Here is a 24,245-nt window from a genome sequence, read left to right on the forward strand (position 1 = left end):
CGAGAAATTGGCCAAAACTATAATATTTCTTTCAAACATGCTTTGTTAAAATCAATTCTAATCACCCATTAGAATCAAACACACACAATCAATTTTATGTGTCAGAAGTCACTTCTAATCTTCCCTCTTAAGCCCAAACACACTTTTATACTCAAGCGTGACTACTGCGAGTAGGAAGTGGAATTAATACAATGATTTCAAAATCGAAATGGTACCAGCCGTACTTAATAATAGAAGGATTATAATTTTTTTTTTATGATAATATAAAATTTAGACCGATTGGATGGTGTATTGGTGTCCCACTCCAAAGCATGAAAAAACTTTAAACTCAAAATATTTACAAAAATATTTATATTTATATCCTTCAAAAGTACTGGAGATTAAAATAAATTGTTAAATTTTCTCAAAAAAAAAAAATAAAAATGGTTAAATTATATTTTTAAGGATTAAGGTTGATTATTTTTCCATTCTGAAATGAGTTATTTACTTTAGATATTTAATCTGTGTTGGTCCAATAGTAGTTAGTCTAGATAGTATAATTTAGAATTTGGTGGAATTGGCTTGTGACTTTTGGCAGTGTGGTTTTCCTTAAGGTCTCAAGTTCGACTATCTCTAGAGTCAATTTGATCGACTAATTTAGCTTTTTTAAAAAAAAAATTAGAATTTTTCTAGTCACACCCCTTTAAAATCTGGCCACACCCCTACGTTCCCTCCTTAATATCTCTGCGTTTTTTATCGACCCAGACAAAAGCTGACACGAGATTTTCCGCAACAGCTTTCTTTCAATTTGAAAAGGTAAGTTATTCTCTAAACCCTCATTTTGATTCTTACTTTGTCTTTGCGATCTTAGTAGGATTTATCCGCCTTTATACTTTCTTTAATCATTTGATAATATGTTCATTCTGAGTTTGATTTCGAGTAGAAAGTCGCGTTTTTCATTTTCTGCAACTTTTGGTTTTGTGAGTTCAACATAGTGTTGAGCGTAAATTCAATCAAGGTTTTAAATTGCGGTCCGCAATTGCGGCCGCAGTATTGCTGATGTGGTAGCCACTGCAACCGCATCGCACCGCAATTGCGGTGTGATCTTAATTCACGTGTACGGCCACATCGTAACCGCATCGGAAGTCGAATCAGATGTTTTCGGCGATCGTTCAAATTTTCTCACAAAAAAATAAAATTTATGAACTTCAAAATCTGTTTCAAATTAATGAAAAATCTTACTTTTAACAATCTCAATCGTGTATTTTAAATACATTCAAATTATTGTTTATGGAATAAACTAAGACTATGCAATAGTGGATAAATAGTGTAGTTACATAGTAGTTTCATTTTATATAGCTTGTGAACTTTCAAAATGATTTCACGCCGCAACAACCGCATTGCGCGTTGCAGCAACCGCAATAACCGCATTCGCAACAACCGTGACCGCAACCGCATCCGCGACCGCAACCGCAATTTAAAACCTTGAATTCAATATACCATTACTTTTTTTTTTTTGACTATCAATATACCATTACTATGTGTGGTTAAATGTGCTTTCAGTATTGATATATTTGTATTATGTGATGTTGTTGTTACAACATGGGCTCATTGTCTTGAAGATTAGCTTAGAAGCAACTAATAGGGACAACAATGGAATGCACTTATGTCATCTTGTGCTTCTTTTTTCTTAAGAGCAATTGGGATATTGTTTTCTTCTTCTTTTCATTTATCTTGTTAACTGAGGTGAGAAATTTGATTTTGAGTGAATTCATTCCGAGACTTTGGCTAAAGACAAAGCCTATGTTTGGTATCTGAATACGCTAGAATCACGGTGATTCACCGTGATTTTGCAGAAGTTACAGAGTGTAGCTTTTGGAAAATCACGGTAGATCACCGTGATTCTAACATATCCATCGTGATACCAAACATATACGAAGTTGCATGTAAAGTTATTTATGTTGGGATACATTCATCATTCATGTAAAAGTGAGTTGAACATTAAATTTAAGCGTAAAAATCAATTCTAGAATCAATTTTGGAGGCAAAATCAATGCTACCCTAGAGGAACCAAAACGTCAAAATGAATGCTACACCTCTAGAATCAATTTTGTCCCCTCTAGAAATGGAACCAAACATACACGTATGTGCAAATAATATTGCCATTAGCTATGAGCCTATGACAATTTCTCGCCCGGAGGAAGATCCGTTTATTTTGGTTTAGTTAATTGAACAAGGCATGAGCCTATCTCTAAATGATTGCCTTCCAATTTTATTTAAATTTATTTTTATGTATTTTTGTATAATGTACATATACATACAAATACAATTTCTATCTAGTTAGAAAATTTTAAAAATGATATTAACTTGATTGTTCTGACTTCAAGTTGAAGACATGAATGCATTCAAGGCATACAAGGCTTGTGTCCCAATTGCTTATAGCCCCAATCTCTATATAACTCTGGTAAGGGGCATTCCAGGGACCAGGAAGCAACATAGGCGCACTTTGGAAGCACTGCGCCTTGGGAAATGTAATCGAACTGTCATGCGATGGAACACACCTACTGTTAGGGGAATGATCCAACAGGTTTCGACGCATGCTCTATCAAATCCATTTTGAAAGGACCTATCTCTTTGTATACTAACAAAATAACATTGGTAACCTTTGTAATTGATATAGGTCAAGAGGTTAGTTGTTGTTGAGACAGAGGATATGTACAAGGCCCGCAAACAGAAGGATGATGCCCACCGAGCTCTTCGTCCTCCATTGGTCATAAACCATCAACCTGTTTCTGCTTAGGGTACCTTACTTCCTTGTAGTGTTTTCTGTGTTCTTAAAGTTATGATCTTCTTACTACTAAAACTTTCGAATGCCTAAGCTGTTCCTCAGATGGTTGACTTGCTTTGAAGATCATGTTTTAGTTCTGAATCTATAATTTTGAAGTTGTTTCAACTGATGCAACATTAGTCAAATTTAGGCCTAGAATCAATTATTCTATAAATGCTTGTTTCTTTAGGAAACAACTTACAATCTAGTTGAGTTTTGTTATATACTACTTCCGTCTTTGAATATAAGATTTCTTTAACTAAATCACATGAAATAACAAAGTGTCGAGATACATCCAGAGGTCCTTAAAGTTTCGCATTTGTAACTGTTAGGTCGTTTTTTATGTAACAGTTATGTCCTTTAAGGTTTTTAGGTAACAAATATGTCCTTTACATTTCTAACTTTATGCACCGTTACCCTTCTAGTTAACTTCTGTTACCTTGTTGCACCGTGGCGGTTAACGTAGACTTCCACTATGATGGATATTTTGATAATAAAGGCACATATGTCGGAGGAGATTAACTAGAAGGATAATGGTGCAACAAGTTTTTGTAATGGAGGATAACTGGACGGGTAAGGTGGAACAAGTTAGAAACTTAAAAGACTTATTTGTTACATACAAAACTTAAATGACTTAACTGTTACAAATGTAAAACTTAAAGGACACTTGGATGCATTTTACCTAAAAAAGTTAGTAGCAGCATTAAACATGTTGACAACTGATTTTTTTTTTCAAGTATAGCCTCCACAGTTCCACCTTACTAATATTTTCAAAATGTCATAGATTAAACTTCCATTAAATGCTAGTTGGAAGTGAAAAGTAGAATGTGAATGGTAGATATTCAATATCTATTGGAATGCATCTGCTTTAAACAAAACCATGTTGTTGTAGGTGTACCAAACTTCTTTGTTATCTAGGTGGGTTGATGCTTTGTGAACTAGTAACCGATTATCATATCCTTCCTTATTATTGAGGAATACCTACCATGTACTTCTCTGTAGGTTAAACTCCATAGTTACAGAAGGTTTCTTATTGCCTGTTTAATGTGACCATTTTAAGATTGCACTTAATGAAAATTGACCGATTAAATTGAATTCACACGTTCCTTCGACAATACAAAAATTTGAATTATGTTGATTGATGATTGGAACAAATTGTAGCTCATCGTTACTCTATGACATCGACGTGAAATTCGTTTCAAGATTAATTATATTTATATGTCAAACCACACACAGCAATAGGTAAGAATGTGACATATACTCAAAGGTGTGAGTTTAAATGTTCATGTTGATGTGATCACCTTGTTGGTATTTCTATAAGTGTTCACTGAGCTTTCAAGTTTGTTCTTATTTTGACAAGTCATGTGATCTTACTCATCCAATTTTTTGGGACAAATAGAAACCAGACAGTATAGTAATGAAGAGAACAACATGGAAACCAAATTTCTTGTCGTGTTTAGTTGAATTTTGTTCAGTTGGAGTAATTTATTTATATAACACAAGCTGTTAAATTATTTTTCGTAATCCACAGCTTATCTTTTGTTGGGCCCTTTTGCGGGCGATTGCTAATGAGAAACATGTTAGCATCTGTTTTATTTGGCTGTGGAAGTGACAAACTTGCGTCTCAAGTCTCAATGAATGATAGACGCGAAAATAAAGAAGTTAGAAAATACAGCTTTCACATTAATGTAGGTTTCTGCTATGATTTTTGTGGACGCAACGTAAATATAAACAATATAAGCAAAAATGAGTCAAAGAAACTTAATGTATTTGATTAAAGATTTGAATTGAATACATTCACTTTTGTTGACAAACTTTTGCTTATATTTTGGGACGGAGAGAGTAGTTATGCTGCGATTTTTTATTTATTTTAGATTTAGTCATGCCCAATATAAGAAATTTACCATATCAATGATTGTTCTTTTGTTATTCTAATGATGCTTAAAAATCAAATTATTTTTTAATCTTCGTATTGATCAAATGCAAACTAACTAAACGGATCGAATGCATTCACGCATCTGTCTACCACTTGAAACTAAATAGAAAATATTTCTTTGCATGTACCAAACTATTATTTGATAGAACACTACAAAAACTCAGACATCCGACTACTTCCATTGAATCGAAACCTTCCAAGATAATAAGCAGTCAAAAAATAGATGTTGAACACTCTCGTTAAAGCTACACTCATTAAGACACGAATAAGACTTCAATTGATTAATGTCATCATGTCAAAGGAGATTATCCGTTGTTGGTAAATGATTATAATGAAGTCTCCACACCACTATTAGAGATCGAGATCTTATGTGTGCATATCTTTTTTGTTTTCTCTTGTTAGAATTTTAATTTGGATTTAACTCAATTTTATAAAATTAATTTGTAAGATGAAATTTACTCCCACTTATAATTTGTAAGATGAAATTTCTTTCTCTTTTTTTTTCCCCCCCCTTTTTGTTGGTCTTGGAGCATTTCCATTCTGTTGGATATAGGAGAATGTACATCACAACTTTTCACGTGCATGAAAGTAACAGGACCAGTAGTTGCTCATGAGTCGTGATTCATGATATGATAAAATATGATGTGAGCCTTACTTCACCAAAGATTCAAATTAGTGGGGTAGTCTTTGTTGAGGCATTCTGTTCATGGTAGGTACGTACATCATGTGGGGTAGTACTTGCAACTGCCAGCCATTTTTGCCCATTTTCATGGGAAAAAAATTCTTCACGTTTTGTTCCCTCAAAAGTTGTCAAACTGATCTACACTTTCTTGGAAGTCAAGATTGTTTTTCCAAGATTTGATTATGCTATTTATTGAATGTTTCCTTCTTCTTCTTATTTTGAAGATTGTACTATAGACATATGGTCCATTTGACAACACTAATTGGCTTATGGATAAGAACTCCAACTCATTGCTGACTATATTAAACTAATCTTACATTTAGAATATTAATATGCGCATAATGCATGCTATTTTTTCTGAATTGACAATTGTTCTTTAAATTTTTTGAGCAAAAAATAAATAAAATAATTATCAAGGGAAGGAAGGGGAACGTGGAGAATGACACATTCGTAGGCATGCATGTTTATTAGGTGTAAGAATCAAAATCTTGATCCGATTAGTTTAAAGATTTTAAATAAATAATTCAATCAATAAATCAATTAAGTTAATTATCAACCAAAAAAATAAATCAATTAATTTGGTTTTTAATGTCGGTCCAAGCCAAACAAATCCAATAAAATTTGATTTAGTATTTTCTTTATAAAGCAGGTCTTGTATTAACTAAAAAGAAAGTTGAGCAGTAGAAACTCAAACATCGTACATTAACGGCCCGTTTGGTGCGCAGGATAGGGAGACAGGATAGCATAAAATTAACCTATCCTGCTCAAATCTTTTGTTTGGTGCATCAATAGGAAAGGATAAAGTTAACCTATTATTAATCCTATCATATTGAGTCTTTGTTATTTTTATCCTCAATTTTAGTTGGGTTAGCAACCGGATAAGCAGCGTGCTTTCTATTTTTCAAGAAGTCCCTCCTTCGAGTCCCACGTTCTGCATCAACGCCTTACCTTTTCTTTTTCTGGACTCCATTCTTCTTCGTTCTCTTCAAACAGAGCCTCTTTTCTCCCAATGATTTTTTCTTTTGCTGCAAACCGCTTCAATTTCGTCTTCATTCTCTACAACCGACCGAATCCACTTTCTACCAATAATCCCTAGGATTTGCTACTTTCAAGAATTAATGTGCGTCTGATATCTACTTACCCCTAATTGGTGCACTTTTCTAATTATGAATAAATTGAAACAATAATAATTTGTTTGTTCATCTGTTCTTGATTATGAATAATTTTTTTTCTATGAAAAGATACCTTTTGTTTGTTTGTTTGAAGAAAAGCTAGTATTTTTTTTATTTGAATGTTGACGATGTTTGTTTGCATTTGTTAATGATATATCCTCTTTTTTATCATGTGTGCACCAAACATATGATAGGATAATTGTTTATCCTATTACTATCCTATCCTATTGTTATCCAACTTCTTATCATATCATGTCAATATCCTATCTAGCGCACCAAACATGCCCTAAAAGAAAATTTTAGAAAAGAGTAACATGTTCAACAATTGAAATCGATAAAGAAGCTGAAAAGCCACATTGGGGCAACATATAGGCAGGGACGGATCCAGAAGTTTATCACACTGGGGGTCGAAAAATAGTAAAATAATAAAAATGAATGTAGATTTTCCTGTTGCACTGTTCGTGTAATTTTTTTTTTATGTTATCATGTTATATTTACGAAGTTCTTGTTTAATGGTGACATATATAATACTAATCGCCTCCGGGAAATATGCGGGGCACAAAAAATGAGTTCTTCCCCTCAATCGAATTTTGTTCATGCGCAAGAGTCAAATATCAAACTTTTGACCACTTACTTAAGAGACTCAAAACTCTTACCACTTGAAACAACTAATTTTTTGTTAATTAAAAGGCTATATTAGTCACATTTTTACAAAGAGGAAGCTACTAGAACTAACTTTGCCAAAGAAATATATGTATTTATTTTAAGGGTCAGGCTAAACAGTGTCCCGGTGCACTTGTTATGCATACTAAAAAAGAAAATAAAAATTAAAATATATATTGAAAAGACAACATTTTATACTTTTGAGGCATTAATGCACGTATTTCGAGACAAAATTTCTATTTTAATATGCTTAACCAGTGTCCCGGGGCACTGTTTTGTATTTTCCTTATTTTAATTAGTATAATAAATTTACAGAAAATATTTTATTTTCAAACTAAGTTCTTAAACCAACTCATTTTTTGTTGATTTAGTTCAAATTTTGTGAAAATATATTGCGAAAAATGAACCAAACTGATATATTGTTGCATATTTTTTTACAGAAGTCTAATAAAGTTTTTAAGAATATATACACACACTCTCACACACGACTTTTAGTGAGAGTCAACAAAAAAAACTTTGTATCCCTCTTTTGGGGTGATATTTAGAGTTTTATTTTTATGTTATTTTATTTAGACAATTTCAGCATCGCTATTTTATAAATTGATTGGCATCAATACTTAAATGCATAATAGGTGATGCCTTAATTTAACGAGAAGCCACCAATATAATTTTAGTAATTATTTTTCTCTGGAAGGATACCTGTTGAGTGTTTTATGGAAATAAATAAATAAAAAACTTATATATGTCTAAGAGACATTTTCTGCAAACGCTATTCCATTTTATTGGAATATTTGTATACATCAGATGTATAAACAAAAAGAGTATTTCTTCATGGAAAATTATTATAAAGTTTTTTAAGACACACGTGGGCTGTTTAATTTTTTATTATACAATTATTAATCGTGCTTGGATCATCCGTTGGTGTTTTGCAAATAGTGAGAAGAGCGGGAGAAACAGAGAATTACAAATAAAATAAAATGAGAGATGATGAAAAGAGAAAAAAATAAAATAGAGAGAAATAGAGATGAACTAGTATGTACTAATTAATAATTAATAATGAATTGGTTCAAGTGGTAAGGATATTCATTCTCATAAATATGTGGTTAGAGGTTTGATTTCTAGCTCATGCATATGAAGAAAATTTGGTCGGGGGAGAACCCACCTTGTGTGCCTCACAGGTTTTCATACAGAGATTAGTCATCACTAACAACGGTGAAAACTTCGTTCCATTATCATGGTAACAAAAAGTTGAACAACTATGTTAGATGTCATGAGTTTGATCTTCAACTTTTATTTTTATTTTATTTTTGACTCATTTTTAAAATGGTCCATGAGCTTTGTGTCTTTTGAACGTGTCTTAATTTGGTCCCTCAATTAATAATAATTTTTTGGCAACATTAAGTGTACTGATTGGCGTGGATTGTTAAATGTCACGTGGATAATGACTTTCAAATTAATCCGTAGTTTATCCAATTTATTTATATATATATTAAAAAGTCTCAAAAATTTATAATTTACCGTCAAATTAATGTTTATCTTTACCACTTTTTTATCAAAATAATCATTGTGTATCCAATATGAGTGAAATACCAAATATTTTCTGGAATTTCAAAATTCGTCAAATATTTTGAAAATAGGCAGATACCCCCATAGAATTGTAAAACGTCAATCAAATTGCCCCCTGCTCCGTTTACTCAGTCTATTTTGATGACGTGACTGTTAACTGCATAAGTGGCACCTGCCATCGTGGCGCAACATCACATGAGAGGGGTAATTGAGCATGATACACATCACTAGGGATAATTGACTAAAATTTCTCCCCTCTCTCTAACTCTATTTTTGAAATTAGCCCCCTGATTTTGCAAATTTTAGTTAATTACCTCCCTTTGACGTGTATCTTGATCAATCATCCCTCTCATGTGACGTGGTGTCACGTTGGCAGGTGCCCCATATGCATTTAACAACCACGTCATCAAAATAGACAGAGTAAACGGAGCAGAGGGCAATTTGATTGTCGTTTTACGATTTTAGAACGGTATTTGACTATTTTCAAATTTCAGGGAGATATTTGACAAATTTTAAAACTTCAGGGGGATATTTGACATTTCACTCTAATCTATACTATATAAAGATAATACATGAGTTTTGGTGTGGACTTTTCAAAATACTAACAATACCCTTGATTTTTTTTAGTAGCAACAAAAAAATCTAGACAATTTAAATAAAACCCCCAAAATTGTTTTTTATTAAAGTAAAAATAATATAGTCATTATGAGCTTAGCTTAACTTAATTGATAGAATATCATATTATATATACTCATTTTGATCCTTTTTATAAGGAACACTTGGGGAAAAAATTGCTCTTTTTTATAAGAAACTTTGACAAATTTTCAAATGTTTTAAATGTTCAATTTCACTTATGCCGTTATTTATTATGAGAGAGATTTTAAAAATAAGTAAGTTAGTTAAATAAATAGTAATTAAATAAGGGTATACGTGGAATAAATTTAAATTTCTAAGAGTATTAAATTAAAATAACTATGTTAAATGTGCTTCTTTGGTCTGTGTGATTTTTTCAAAGTGTTCCTTATAAAAATGACAGAAGGGAGTAAAAAAATTGAGGTTCGAATTCCAAATATTTCATTTTTTTTTGTCATAGATGAATTAGTAATCCAATGAAATTAAACTCACATAAATGTAAGATTTCGGGTTCGAACCCGGGTCACGACGTCCGACCTAACAATTTCATTTATTTATTTTAAGTACTTTATTTTAAGGGTGAAATTATTTAAAAAAAAATAGTAAAAGAAAGTTTATGTTAATAAATTGCTTTTTTTTCTTCTTTTCTTTCGTGGTGTATATAGTCAACTTGCATATAAAGTTGTGGATGGAGAAGATTACTTAAAAAATGGATTATCCCATGTGCTGGAGTACATCATTGTCACTTTCTGTGAATATTAATTTTTACTCGTATTTTGCATTGAAACTATTATTTTATCATATTTTTATGATATTAATATTTATAAAAAAAATATCTGTCAAAAAATATTTACAATTTATAATTTCATATCAAAAAATGCATCCAAATTAAACTACATTAAATTTAATCAAATTAAGTTTTTTATATTATTATTCTAAAATGAACCACTTCTAATTTTATTTTTTGATTGGGTGAACTTTATACTTCAAAATTGATCCAAACGACACCAATAACATTCTTAAGTGGTATCGATGAAGCATGAGTAAGATGAGTGAACATAAACCCACTTGGGTTGAATTGATGATATTGACTTGAGACTTGAGAGTTGTTCCTCCTTAAGGTCTCAGGTTCAATTATCTCTAGTGTCAATTTGGGTGGACTAATTTAGTTTCTTCAAAAAAAAAAAAAAGAGTGAATATATGGTGGTAACTGGTAAGCTCCTCAAACTGTAATGTATAACCATCATCAGAATCATGTTGCCATGTCCACTGATCTGATACGGTACCCTGTAACAATAAATTTTCTATCACCGCACAACATTCTACCGACTCCTCCGACTCCCACGCAAATAATCGTCACCTCCATATCCACCTACCACCCCCTCCATCCCACCCCCCCAACCTTCACATTTGTGCCACCACCGAAAATATTGTTATCAATAGACAAGTCAAATAATCTATTAAATCTAATACTCAATGGACACATGGAATGAATTCTCTCATTCAAGCCAGAGTTTTATTCATATATAATAGTCAGTGATCGAAACTCTTATCACTCGTTTAAAGTTTCTAATTTTTTTACGATTTGAATCAATTCATGGTTGGTATTTTATTTCTCTCAAATGAAGTCAAATGTTTTCAAATGGTATGAACTATATTTTTTTTTACACGTAAGAATAATTAACATCGTTCCCAACATTTTATAAATTGAATCGATGCCATTTATGTTATTTTGGACTATATATTCTACATACACAAAGTCAATGATGGAAAACTCCAGAGATGATTGGTGCTAAAAATTCACTACTTTCCCTAATAGGCCAGGGATTCTCCGAAGGTAAATAAATTTATTTGTTTTGTTTTGTTGTTTTTGTACAATTTTTTTTTTTTTTGACTTTATTGTTGTTTTTGTACATTGTTTTATTTCTTGACAACTTGTTTTGTAATTACACTTGAATATTTGCTGATTCTTAATCCCTCCTGCAATTTTGGATGTCAACGAATTAACGTGACAAATATCCTTATCTCATGGAATATTATATTCCCCATTCATACCACATGATACTTAGTGAAAAACTTCAATTTTATTTTGGATGAAATTCTGATTGCATCCGACTCATATCCTCGTCAAGGTCAATAAAATAATAAGAATATAATGTTTTTCATAAATTTTATTTTAGATGAGATGGAATGAAAAAAATATGATTTAAAATATTCTTCCTATCCGTTTATTATTCTTTCTTTTTTTTTTGACTAAAATCTGTTTATTATTCTTTGGTAGGTTTAGAAAATATTACTACCAAGTACCAAATGTACCAACAAAAAAATATTACAACCAATCAAAATATTATTTTAGATGATTAAATTATATTTTTTAAGTCCCGTGAACTTAACTCAATCAGCAGGATGTCATTGCATTATTCATCACACTTATCTATCTTAAGGATGAATTTTCTAATCACTAGACTACATAACCAAAAAAATTATTTTTTAAAGTGAAGACTCATTGTGGTGCTTCACAAAAAATACGGATTCCAAATTTATTTTGAGGAAAAGAAAACCCTATTTAATCACTTACAAAAATAAATGTATTATGTCAAAATAGGCTTTCAACCGATATCACTCAATTTAGTTATTTGGACTAAAGTTATTACGCTTAAAGTTTAAGCGTAATAACGTTATAACTCTTAAACAAACTCTTTATAACTCATTTGGGACAAAATTAAAAAACTAAAAGGATCAAAGATTTGAGACGGGGGAGTATATATTTTCAAATTTAGGAATACCATAAATTCGAATGAAATCCACTCATTAAACGTTTTTTTATAAACTCGGTAACTAAAATTTACTTTTGTTATTTTTCATATGACGAATCGTTCAAGAGAATTCGAGTTTGATTTTTGGTGGGAACAATCCTTGACTAGACTTTACTTGTCTTGCGGCCGAACTATGAATTACCAGGCCTCATTCCCTTGATAACCAGAGGGTTAATATACAAAAAAAAAATTAAAAAATCCAGCATCCTTAAAAAAAAAGATTTCCGATAGATAGAGATGACTGCAATCCCGCATATAAATTTTCACAGACACAAGACAAATAACTTGATAAATTTTACCGTAAAAAAAGATAAAAATGCAGAGATAATGACAGTCGTACCCGTTAAATTAGTAAAATTATTGAAATATTTTTTTCTGGCACATAAAATTATTGAAATATTATATTACTTAAACATACTTACAAGAAATGGCCTCTATTTTAATTTCTTAATTTGTGGTTATTTATTTTATTATTCTTTTCAAAGAGTAAAATATATAAAAAAAAATTTTTTTGTTAAAATAGAAGTAAGAATTTCTACAAAATTTTACTAAAAAAGTTATTAGTTTTACAAAAGTGCATATTTTATTAGTTAATTAATAGTAACTAATGATCTTTGTAAATATTTGTGCTATTTCAAAATCCACTAAATAATGCCTTTTACATGTTCACACTATGGAGCGGACGCATATGTCATTTTTCATTCAACATGCCTATTAGAATATGATTATTATTAAGCTATTAAGTTTGACCAAGCGATTAGGGGTTCATGTAATATGTTTGAGGTTTTGAGCTCGATTTTTAACTCTATTGTAAATATATAAAAAGTCAACAAATCTTAGCTTAACTAACAGAAATGTTGAAATTGCTAGTGTTCGACGCCATGACTAGGGAAAAAATGTTGGACGCGACGACGGGAAAAAAATGTCGATTTTCAACTTCATTCTAAAAAAAATGACTATTATTCGTGCGTGTGAATATCCATCGTCATCCCACAAATAGACGCGTCATGATATTCCACATCTTCGTAGATTATTCTTCGACAACATAAGACTCTAAAAAAATCGAATCGAAAGAGTCATATTACCATCTCTTCCAACACCGATAATCCTTTCAATATACCACTTTTCCCCTTCAATAAAATAAATACTAATAAGCATACAAAAAAATAAAATAAAATAAATACTAATAAAAATGACAATGATGTGCATTATTGTCATCATGATGCACACCCTAAAACCATAATAGCAATGCTTTCTCAAAAGTCAATTTCTTCCCTCAATTTTTTTTTTATATGTTCTTTCATCATCTTTTTGTTAAAAAAAAAGGTTCTTACCTAATATATTTATTTTTTCAGAATAATACAAGGAAAAGTACAAGTTGAAATGTATACATCCAGGCACATAGAAATATAGAATTGATTCCAAATCACACCCACCTACCCAATAAATTAATTACTATTAAATATTCCATAAATAAAATATAAATACACACGGTAGCTGCAGTCCTTATAGGAGTAATTCTCATATCACAATTTCGAATATCTCGGAGAGAGAGATACAAGGAAAAACGGTGTCGTTTTGCCGTAACCGGCTATATCCAGTAAAATATCACATTTTTAGCGCGAAAAATAAATAAGAAAGATAAAAAATAACTGGTGTAAACGGTAGTTACAGTGTTACACACTTTCTACTCTCTGTCTTCGCCTATAAATATAAGCTTTCTTCCTCCTGCTCATTTTTTCCCTTCTCCTACTAATTTTCTTAAGATATTATTTTCCGGCGAAATCGCCGGCCAACCACCGTCGTTTCAGCCGGAGATCGATCTCACTTCGCCTCGTTGTTCCAATCCTTCTTCAGGTTCTCTCTCGCTTTCTCCTCGTTCCATTTCTCAGCATCATTTACTTCCTCTTGTTTTCTCAGATCTGTTTATTAGCGCTTATTTTCACATTGCAATTTCATAATTTTACTTTCTATGTAATTTCTCTCTCGTTTTTCGTAGTTTCGTAATGGTGATTTAATGGATCTTGATCTGTTACTTTGTTTATCCTTTAATGCGCCATTTGATGGTTTTGTTCGGCTTTGAAATTTTGGTGATGAAATTGAAATGAGTTAAAGGTGGTGTGATGTTGTTGTTTCGCCAACAATGTACTGAGAGAATTTTTTTTTTCCTTCAATATTTGTAGAGGTTTATCATTAATAATTAATAATCATTATTAAGGATTACGTATAGAATAGTTTTAATTATGATTCTGTTAGTTATGATTGTGACTCGTGAAGATAAGTGTGTTTTAAGTTTTCTGTGAGGTCACTGGTTTTATGCTTTTATGATTTTGTTTTATTATATATTTGTTTTTTGCTATTTTTGTTGTTTGTAAAATGTTTGTTTCAGATTTGGATTTGACGCTGGATTGTAATATTTTTTTGTGGATGTAGATAATATCTAGTTGTGATAAAGTCGTGTCGTTTGATTATTGAAAAAATGGATGGGCATGGTGGAATGAGGAAAATCAGTTCTCATGCTTCAATGGCTGAGATGGATGATTTTGATCTAACTCGTTTGCTTGACAAGCCAAGGTTAAACATAGAGAGACAGAGATCATTTGATGAGAGGTCGCTTAGTGAACTATCAGCTGGTTTCGCAAGGGCTGGGGTGGATAACTATGATAATTACTCGCCTGGAGGAAGATCTGGATTTAACACACCTGCTTCATCTGCTCGGAACTCGTTTGAGCCTCACCCAATGGTTGCTGATGCTTGGGAATCCCTCCGAAAATCTCTAGTCCATTTCAGAGGCCAACCTGTCGGCACAATTGCAGCTGTTGATCATCAATCAGAGGAAGTTCTAAATTATGATCAGGTGAATTCTTTAATCAGTACTATTTTGGGCTGTGTTGTTTACACTAATTTTCAAGCATGTCATTCACGGATATAATCATGTAATCAAGCTACAATCAATTAAGCTGTCCTGAATATGCTTCTTAATTGTGGACATTTTACTCCATATACATGGAAATCAATGAGTTACTATTCCTAACTTATGATGTTTGTATTTTGTACATTTATTACCACAAGGTTTCATAGGGCACAAACCTGAAATATCATATAAATCAAGGGTCTTAGGAATTTCTAGCAGACATACAACAAGTGGTAACCTGATTGAAATATGATAAATACGTTCTAACTTTAGTATTACCCGAAATTTTGACATAATGAATCTAATAATACTATGTAAAACATAAATAGGTGCTATTATATTTTAGCTGGATGTTTGATTATTCAGGGAAATATTTCCTTTAACAAACAACCTAGCTCTCTTCACATTTTAACAATAACAGTTTTAGATCATGCTAATGAAAATTAAACATACCAAAGAACAAAACTGACAATTGAAAACTCAAATATGATAAACACAACCACAACTGTGAATCTGTGATAATGATTCATTAAAAGATAGTCCCTCCGGTCCTTTTTATAAGAAACAACTCACTTTTTAAGTTCATTGAATATTTGATGTATCTGGTCTATATTATAGACCAGATACACTAATTATTCAATGAACTTAAAAAGTCAACCGTTTCTTATAAAAAGGACCAGTAGTATTAAATGACAACAGTTCTTTTGGTGCCATTATTAGTTCTGAATAGCCATAATTTCCTGGAGGTGTTAAATTTTCTTTTTTGCCATTCTTTTGTAGTTACTTTTGACACGACTTGTGTATATTGTTAAACATGTATGATAACTCGTTTCTGCTAGTGAATAATTATTAAGAGATGAGACTCTGCCGTTTTGTGTTAGTGGTTGCCTCCAAAAAGCTTAGTGGACTAAATATTTCTACCTTTACACTGTGATGTTGGGCACCAAAGAATGAGTATAATATTTGATAATAAAATTTTCCTTTTTAGGTTTTTGTTCGAGATTTTGTCCCAAGTGCTCTAGCCTTTTTGATGAATGGTGAACCAGAAATTGTCAGGAACTTCTTATTGAAGACCCTGCATCTTCAAGGGTGGGAAAAAAGAGTAGATCGATTTAAGCTTGGTGAAGGTGTGATGCCAGCAAGTTTCAAAGTTCTTCATGATGCTGTTAGGAAAACAGATACTCTTATTGCAGATTTTGGCGAAAGTGCAATTGGAAGAGTTGCTCCTGTTGACTCTGGATTCTGGTGGATCATTTTGCTTCGAGCTTACACAAAATCTACAGGGGATTTATCTCTGTCTGAATCTGATAGTTGTCAAAAAGGAATGAAACTTATATTGACTCTATGCTTGTCAGAGGGCTTTGACACATTCCCAACTCTGCTTTGTGCTGATGGATGCTGCATGATTGATCGAAGAATGGTAAGGCATGATTTGCAGTTGTTTTTCAGCATGTAATATAATTCATATTGCTAATATTAGCTAGTCATTAGAATGGTGTTTGTTGCATTCTATTTTCATAACAACATTTTCCAATTTATGGTTCAAAGTTATGCAAATGCAATTAGTTTTGTTTCTACATGTCCTGTCTTGCTCTTTTTCAACCATGTTAAATACATCAAATGATGTGGCAACACATTATTGAGTGGTACCAGCAATTTTTTCTTTGCACCTAATTTTACAATACATAGTTTCAATTCGTTGGTGGAGTTGATGTTCAGCTTTTATTTTAGTGATTTTGATGAACTTGCATACTTTATTAATTGTTTCCTTTTACCTATAGGGTGTTTATGGATATCCTATAGAAATTCAAGCACTTTTCTTCATGGCGTTGAGAAGTGCTTTGTCAATGCTTAAGCAAGATACGGCTGATGGGAAGGAGTGTGTAGAGCGTGTTGTGAAGCGTTTGCATGCACTAAGTTTTCACATGAGAAGCTACTTTTGGCTCGACTTCCAGCAACTGAATGACATTTATCGGTACAAGACTGAGGAGTACTCACATACTGCAGTAAATAAGTTTAATGTTATTCCGGATTCAATTCCAGAGTGGGTGTTTGACTTTATGCCAACACGTGGTGGCTACTTTATTGGAAATGTCAGTCCGGCTCGAATGGATTTCCGATGGTTTGCTTTGGGCAATTGTGTTGCAATTCTATCTTCTTTAGCAACTCCAGAGCAGTCAATGGCAATCATGGATCTTATTGAAGCTCGTTGGGATGAGTTGGTCGGAGAAATGCCGCTAAAAATTAGTTACCCTGCAATAGAAAGTCACGAGTGGCGAATTGTTACTGGTTGTGATCCCAAAAATACCAGATGGAGTTACCATAATGGAGGATCTTGGCCAGGTTTTCCCTTTCTCTCACCGTGCTTTGTTATTTGAAGTTCATTTAACTTGGGGCTTTGTCTTTATAGCTTCTACGTTGCAGAACTTGAAAATGTAGTTTATTGTGTGAAATTATACTTAAAACAAAGTGATATTTGGCATAGATCGATAATGCATGCATACATTTGATTTTGACCCAAGTTCGGGCTTTAACCTCTTCTTTTCAGCCCCATCCTTTCCATGTATAACTTGATTTATATTGTGGTTATTGGTTTATGTTTGATAGAAATGATCTGCAACATACTCTTAAGTCTTAACTACATCAGTCCGATCTTTTTCTTTCAACATTTTATACATTATGTTTGTCCAGTATAAAATTGCTTGTCCCCACTTCATATCATTTATTTAGTATATAATTCATTGACTTAGTTTTAGACTACTGTCATTACAAAGAATGCTGTGTAGTGAAATTTTGTATTTATATACTATCCTTTTACCCAAGTCTATTTTATCGTGTCTCATGATTTTAGCAGCTATGCTACCGGCAATATCTCTTACACATCATGTCTGACTTTAAATTTCATTTTGTTTCTTGCTCTTGAGTGCAGTGCTCCTGTGGCTAGTAACAGCTGCTTGCATCAAGACCGGGCGACCACAAATAGCAAGACGTGCAATTGAACTTGCTGAGAGTCGTTTGCTGAAGGATGGATGGCCTGAATATTATGATGGTAAACTTGGAAGATATGTTGGGAAACAAGCAAGAAAATACCAAACATGGTCTATTGCAGGGTATCTGGTGGCCAAGATGATGCTGGAGGATCCCTCACACTTGGGAATGATTTCCCTTGAAGAAGACAAGCAAATGAAACCAGTGATTAAAAGATCATCTTCTTGGACTTGCTAAATTATTCTGGTGATAGATAAATAGTACAAAGAAAGAAAGACAATAGAGAAAAACTTAGACGGCGATTGTTGCTTCCCAATACACGGCAGTATTCTTTGTGATTTCCTTCCTCTTAGGCCTGATTTGAAGTTTGTCTTGTGTAAAATAGCTGCTGCTTTTTTTTCCCCCCAAATAATTAAGACATTTCAGTTCATGTTTCATTATTTCCATGCTACTCTCCCGTTTGTTGCTTGGGATTATAAGATAAGAAAAATTATGATTCTTCATTCAATTAAAGTGTTTCTTGACAATTATCAATAAGGTTCCATTAAATTAAAGCTCTGGCTTTCTTTATATGCAGAATTTTGCTATAACATTCACATTTCTGAGAAAAATGGTAAAGTGTGAAATTTGTACTATTTCGCAATGCGTTTCATTGGTTCCATATACAATGATGTAACCTTTTTTTTTGGCAGAAACTGTTTCGAAATGCTTTTTTAAGCATGCTCTTTTATACTTTTATTACCCTTTTATACTCTTTCTGGGGCCAACTTTATTACCATGTCATTTCAATTTATTTAGTGCAAAAAGGTTACTTTAAATCTACTGCACAAGTATACAACAGTTCTTTGCTCTTTAAAGTTATAGTATAGGGAATGAATATTGTGATATTCAAAAACTTTTTCATTTTAAAATGTTTTAAGCAATATTCCCTATAAGAATTTTATACCGACACATGGTGGTTATTTTATCGGAAATGTAAGTCCAGCTCGAATGGATTTCCGATGGTTTGCTCTAGGCAACTGTGTTGCAATTCTATCTTCTTTAGCAACTCAAGAGCAGTCAGTGGCATCATAGATCTTATTGAAGCACATTGGAATGAGTTGTTAGGAGAAATGCTGCTAAAAATTAGTTACCCTGCAATAGAAAGTCACGAGTGGCAAATTGTTACTGGTTGTGATCCCAAAAATACAAGATGGAGTTACCATAATGGAGGATCTTGGCCAGGTTTTCCCTTTTTCTTGTCATATTTAGTTATTCAAACTTCATTTAACTTGGATAGCTTATTCGTTGCAAAACTCGAATCTAGTTTATTGTGGGAAATTATTCTCAAACCAAAAGTGATATTTGGTATAGATTAATTCATTTTATCCAAATTCAGTTACTTGTATCATAAGAAATTAGTTTGTTAGAGTTTTTCAATTTCTGTTACTAAGGTAAACATTGGAGTGAAAAAATAGGGAAGTTAGTTAGATAACTTGGGGTGCAAGTTATTGCCTTGTAAAATACTTATAATGTAATCATTGCTTTATAGTGAATGTGATTACCCATCCCTACAATTGCTTTTCTTTGTCAATATTCATCTTCTTCAATATCTCTTACATGTCATGTCTGACTTTTCATTTCATTTTGTTTCTTTCTCTTGAGTGCAGTGCTCCTGTGGCTAGTAACAGCTGCTTGCATCAAGACCGGGCGACCACAAATAGCAAGACGGGCAATTGAACTTGCGGAGAGTCGTTTAATGAAGGACGGATGGCCTGAATATTATGATGGTAAACTTGGAAGATATGTTGGAAAACAGGCAAGAAAATACCAAACATGGTCTATTGCAGGTTATCTGGTGGCCAAGATGATGCTGGAGGATCCCTCACACTTGGGAATGAGTTCACTCGAAGAAGACAAGCAGATGAAAGCAGTGATTAAAAGATCATCTTCTTCGACTTGCTAAATTATTCTTGTTTCATTAGTTCCATGCTATGATTCTTCATTAAATCAAAGTGTTTCATGATAATTATCAATAAGGTTTCACAATATTCAAAATAATGGACAAGTTTATGGTGGCTTGTGGAGGCTTTTGCAACAGATTCAACATTTCATGCATCTTGACTGGGATGTTAAAGTATGCCATAACTATCAAGAGGAAAATTCTTGTGCAGATTCAATCACAAAAATGGGGATTGATACAAGTATTTTTTATTCTTGTCCTAATTAAGTCAAACAAATTTACTTGGTCGACTTGAATTTAGTGGTTACTCTTAGCTAGTACCGTTATGCTTTTTTTTTTTTTTTTCTTTGGGCTTAGCCCCTCTTCAATTCTTAAAAAAAAAGCTTTGGCCTAACTTTTTTTTTAATCAAAGATATTCTCAGTGCGCAAAAACTAATATTCTCGAGATAACCGAAATTCGTTTAAGGAGTCCTATCTCTTCCGATAAATGTTTTTCCATTGCATAGAACATTGATACAGTTATAATTTTGTAGTACTGTTTTTCATTTGCTTCCAAAATGAGATTAACCGTCTTTCCATAATATCGTCTATCTATCGGTATACTCATATTTAAACGGGGTTTTGCCTAACTCTTGCAATTCTATATTCATGTCATTTCTTCTGACAAAGGTCGTCAGAATCTAGTTTTTATGTTAACTCGTTTTGGTTAAGTGTAATCAAAACATAGATTCAACTCGTAGAGTTTTCCTCAAATTAAAATAAATATATATAATATATATATACTCCCTCCGTCCCAAATTATAAGGGAAAAATTGCCATTTTTTTTGTCCCAAATTATAAGAGAAAAAATCATTTTCAAGAATGTTTTTTCCTTATTTTCATAAAATTAAATGCAAATTGCATTTAATTTCTTCTCTCTCTCATTTTCTCAATAAACAACAACCAATAAAAATTATTTTTACATCTTCCCATGCAACTTATTCCAAGGAAAACCCACAAAATCATACTTCAAATTCTCATATTTTACTTTTTCTTAATAAGTGTGATTTTTTTATTTTCCCTTATAATTTGGGACGGAGGGAGTATATTTCAACTTGTTTAATTTTTAACAAAATCTCAAAAAAAAAAAAAATCATTAATAATCACACTTAATTTTTAAATTTAGAAATAATAATTAGAAATTTAAAATATGATAAAATTAAAGTGTTTGAATACTAATTAAAGAAAATATGATAAAATTAATTTTTAAATTAAAAAATAATTTTTAAATATCAAATAATTCACACTTAATTGATTTTCTCTCATTCTCATTAGGTAAATATGACTATAGTCATGCATTTCAATAACAAATAACACAAAAAAAAATAATATCTCTCATTTTTTTTCACATATTAAATACGATTATTTGAATCATGCATGTCCTGTGTGTGTTAGATTAAATATCATATATGATTAGTAATCGTATATTTTAACCCTATTGTTTTATTTTATTTTAACAAAACCCCTGGTATATTATGTATATTTTTTTTACAATATTTATGTATCTGTTATTCATCAAATTACTTATTATATTTAAATGTCTATAAATTTTAGCTCAACTGACAGAAATGTTGAAATTGCTAGTTCATACGTCATTTCGTTTATCTATAAAAATAAATTATATTTAAATAATTGTATAAAATTTTGCAATATCATATTATTTTATCAAAATCTAATTAATGTTTTCATCTATTTTTATTGTATTTTTTTTGTAATAAAAATAGGATACATTGTTAGAAACACGAGTACTAAAAATTATATCTATCTAACTCTTAATGTACTTCATAAACTTTGGTAGTCTATCTCGGTACATCTTGTGTTGGGGAGACTGTTTTTGTTAATAAATATCTCATTTTGGCTTGTTCAAAAAAAAAAAACTCTTAATGTGTTCCTTTCGTTCCTCCGTTCCCTTTTCTAAGCAAAAATTCTCTTATGAGAATAATTGATGTACTTAGTCTATAATATAAATCATATAATCAATCATTCAACTATGAATTTTTACCTATAAAAAAGAATAGACAGAGTATACTATTATAAAAAAATAATCAAGTGTAAATAATTGTTATTCCAATAATTATTAGCATATATTATTATGAAAAAAATAAATATCTCTCTACATATAATATTGTATTTATACTAATATGATAAAATTAAACTTTTGAATTCTAAATTATTTTGCAAACCTTAAAAATAACCTAAACTCACGAATTGATCATCATATAATTCAACCTTTAGCAACAATCGAAATTAGAATAGGCGAGATCACTCATCTCCTTGCCCAAATGACAAATCTAATTGACACACTCCATTATTCATCTTCTCCACCTATCTACAAAAATTCATTTTTAACTTGATCGTCAAATATTAACTATAATATAAAATCTATAATATAGTTCATTATTCATCATCTAATTGAGTCGAAAATACTGAGTTCATGTGTTGTTCAGAGCAGGTTTAGTATGTATGTATGTATGTATGTGTATAAATATATATAGAGGAAATGCAGTTTCATATATCTCACGATAACATCACGAGTCGTAAATAACATTAATATTTAGAACGACAAAAATGAGGTTAAAACATTAGGTAATTACGAGATATGTTTGGCACGTTATTAATTTCAAAATGTTAACACTTGTGGTGTTCACTATTCTGTAAGATGATAAGCGGTAATCTAGATTTTGTATACTTGACCAAAAAGAAACTTATGATCATACGATACAAATAAAAAAGATGATTTTATTTGATTCAAAAATATTTGTATACAATAATGCATTATAGCCATTTGAGTCTTGCGGAAGGAGTTAACTAGACTCTATTGCAAATTAGCGAATTAATTTTTTTTTTATCGAATAATCTAAAGCGAATTAATGTATTATAGACATTTAAGTCTTGTCGAAGGGGTTAACTAGACTCTATTGCCATTGATCTTTGTATTTTGTATGGTTGACAAAATAGAAACTTTTGATCATACAATGAAAATAAAAATGACCTTATTTAATTCAAAAATATCTTTATATCTTTATCCAATAATTCATCACAGCAATTTGAGTCTTGCCCAAGGGGTTAGCTAGGTATTTGAACGTCTTTCTAGTTAATTATATATCGCGAGATTTTTAAATAAATCTCTTAAGAAATTAGAAAGTTTTGATGATATCATATAGGCTTACTACACATTTGGTCCCTTACGTTTATTTTAGGTTTCAATTTGGTCTCTTACGTTTAAAAAGTATCAACTTGGTCCCTTACGTTTATTTTGGGTTTCAAGTTAGTCCTTTCCGTCAATTTTATCACTAACACCGTTTGAACAGTACACGTGTCAGTGTGTCCAAGTGCCACGTGTCAGTCCACATGTGACAAAATTGACGGAAAGGACTAACTTGAAACCTAAAATAAACGTAAGGGACCAAATTGATATTTTTTAAACGTAAGTGACCAAATTGAAACCTAAAATAAACGTAAAGGACCAAATGTGTAGTTAAGCCTATCATATATGTGTGATTTGATCAAAATTATTATGGTAAGGGGTTTGAATGGCAAACTCTATATTAGAACACAAATATTTAGTTTTAGAGACATTTTCAATAAAATTATATTATATATAAAAAAAATTGGGCACAATTATAGAAATATTGATAAAAAAAATTGCATATTATTTTGCAATCAATCACTATAAAAAATATTGTATTTTAAGAAAGGTCGGTTTTATTTGACATGAAAAAAAGAGCAAGGTTGGTTTTAAAAGTGTGTGGGAGATGCAACCACAAAACTATATTAAAATAAAAAATTAAAATTAACAGACTATTATGCTCAGCTCAGGTATCTAATAAAAAATGTATATATAGTCATTGTTACAAACTAAAATAAATTATAAAATAGCTAGTAATAAAATTATTAAAAAAAAAAAAAAAAAAAGGAACAAGGAGAGGGCAGAAAGCTGCGGCCATGTTTTGCTAAAGAGAATAATTATAATAAAAAACCAAATCCTAATTGAAACTAAAATAAGAAATAAATCAACCAAAAAGGAAAGAGATTAATGGTGATACCAATGTTTTATATTTTTCTTGCATTGCCTACTTATCCACTGC

General features: G+C 31.4%; 2 protein-coding genes and 1 pseudogene across 2 annotated transcripts; all 3 read left to right on the forward strand.

The window, feature by feature from the left end:
- The first annotated feature begins 712 nt into the window (after positions 1–712).
- Positions 713–3,037, forward strand: LOC123918884 (50S ribosomal protein L30-like). Its single transcript, XM_045971056.1, has 3 exons — positions 713–795; positions 2,367–2,566; positions 2,660–3,037. The coding sequence occupies exons 2-3, from the start codon at positions 2,375–2,377 to the stop codon at positions 2,777–2,779; spliced, it is 312 nt and encodes a 103-aa protein (XP_045827012.1). The 5' UTR covers positions 713–795; positions 2,367–2,374; the 3' UTR covers positions 2,780–3,037.
- A 10,750-nt stretch (positions 3,038–13,787) lies between these two features.
- On the forward strand, positions 13,788–18,706 carry LOC123918894 (probable alkaline/neutral invertase D). The gene is made up of 5 exons (XM_045971068.1): positions 13,788–14,131; positions 14,708–15,131; positions 16,177–16,608; positions 16,970–17,531; positions 18,118–18,706. Exons 2-5 carry the CDS (start codon positions 14,754–14,756, stop codon positions 18,411–18,413), a joined length of 1,668 nt encoding a protein of 555 aa, XP_045827024.1. The 5' UTR covers positions 13,788–14,131; positions 14,708–14,753; the 3' UTR covers positions 18,414–18,706.
- A 158-nt stretch (positions 18,707–18,864) lies between these two features.
- On the forward strand, positions 18,865–20,437 carry LOC123918901 (annotated as a pseudogene).
- The last annotated feature ends 3,808 nt before the right edge of the window (positions 20,438–24,245 follow it).

The sequence above is a fragment of the Trifolium pratense genome, linkage group LG1, assembly GCF_020283565.1.
Source record: "Trifolium pratense cultivar HEN17-A07 linkage group LG1, ARS_RC_1.1, whole genome shotgun sequence".
Lineage (NCBI taxonomy): Eukaryota > Viridiplantae > Streptophyta > Magnoliopsida > Fabales > Fabaceae > Trifolium > Trifolium pratense.

Excerpts from the sequence above, each read along its gene's own strand:
- LOC123918884 (XM_045971056.1), top strand. The coding sequence starts at position 2,375 with ATGAATGCATTCAAGGCATACAAGGCTTGTGTCCCAATTGCTTATAGC. Across the intron at positions 2,567-2,659 it reads TTAGGGGAATGATCCAACAG|GTCAAGAGGTTAGTTGTTGT; the intron begins GTTTCGACGCAT and ends TAATTGATATAG.
- LOC123918894 (XM_045971068.1), top strand. The coding sequence starts at position 14,754 with ATGGATGGGCATGGTGGAATGAGGAAAATCAGTTCTCATGCTTCAATG. Across the intron at positions 15,132-16,176 it reads AAGTTCTAAATTATGATCAG|GTTTTTGTTCGAGATTTTGT; the intron begins GTGAATTCTTTA and ends TTTCCTTTTTAG. Across the intron at positions 16,609-16,969 it reads GCATGATTGATCGAAGAATG|GGTGTTTATGGATATCCTAT; the intron begins GTAAGGCATGAT and ends TTTTACCTATAG.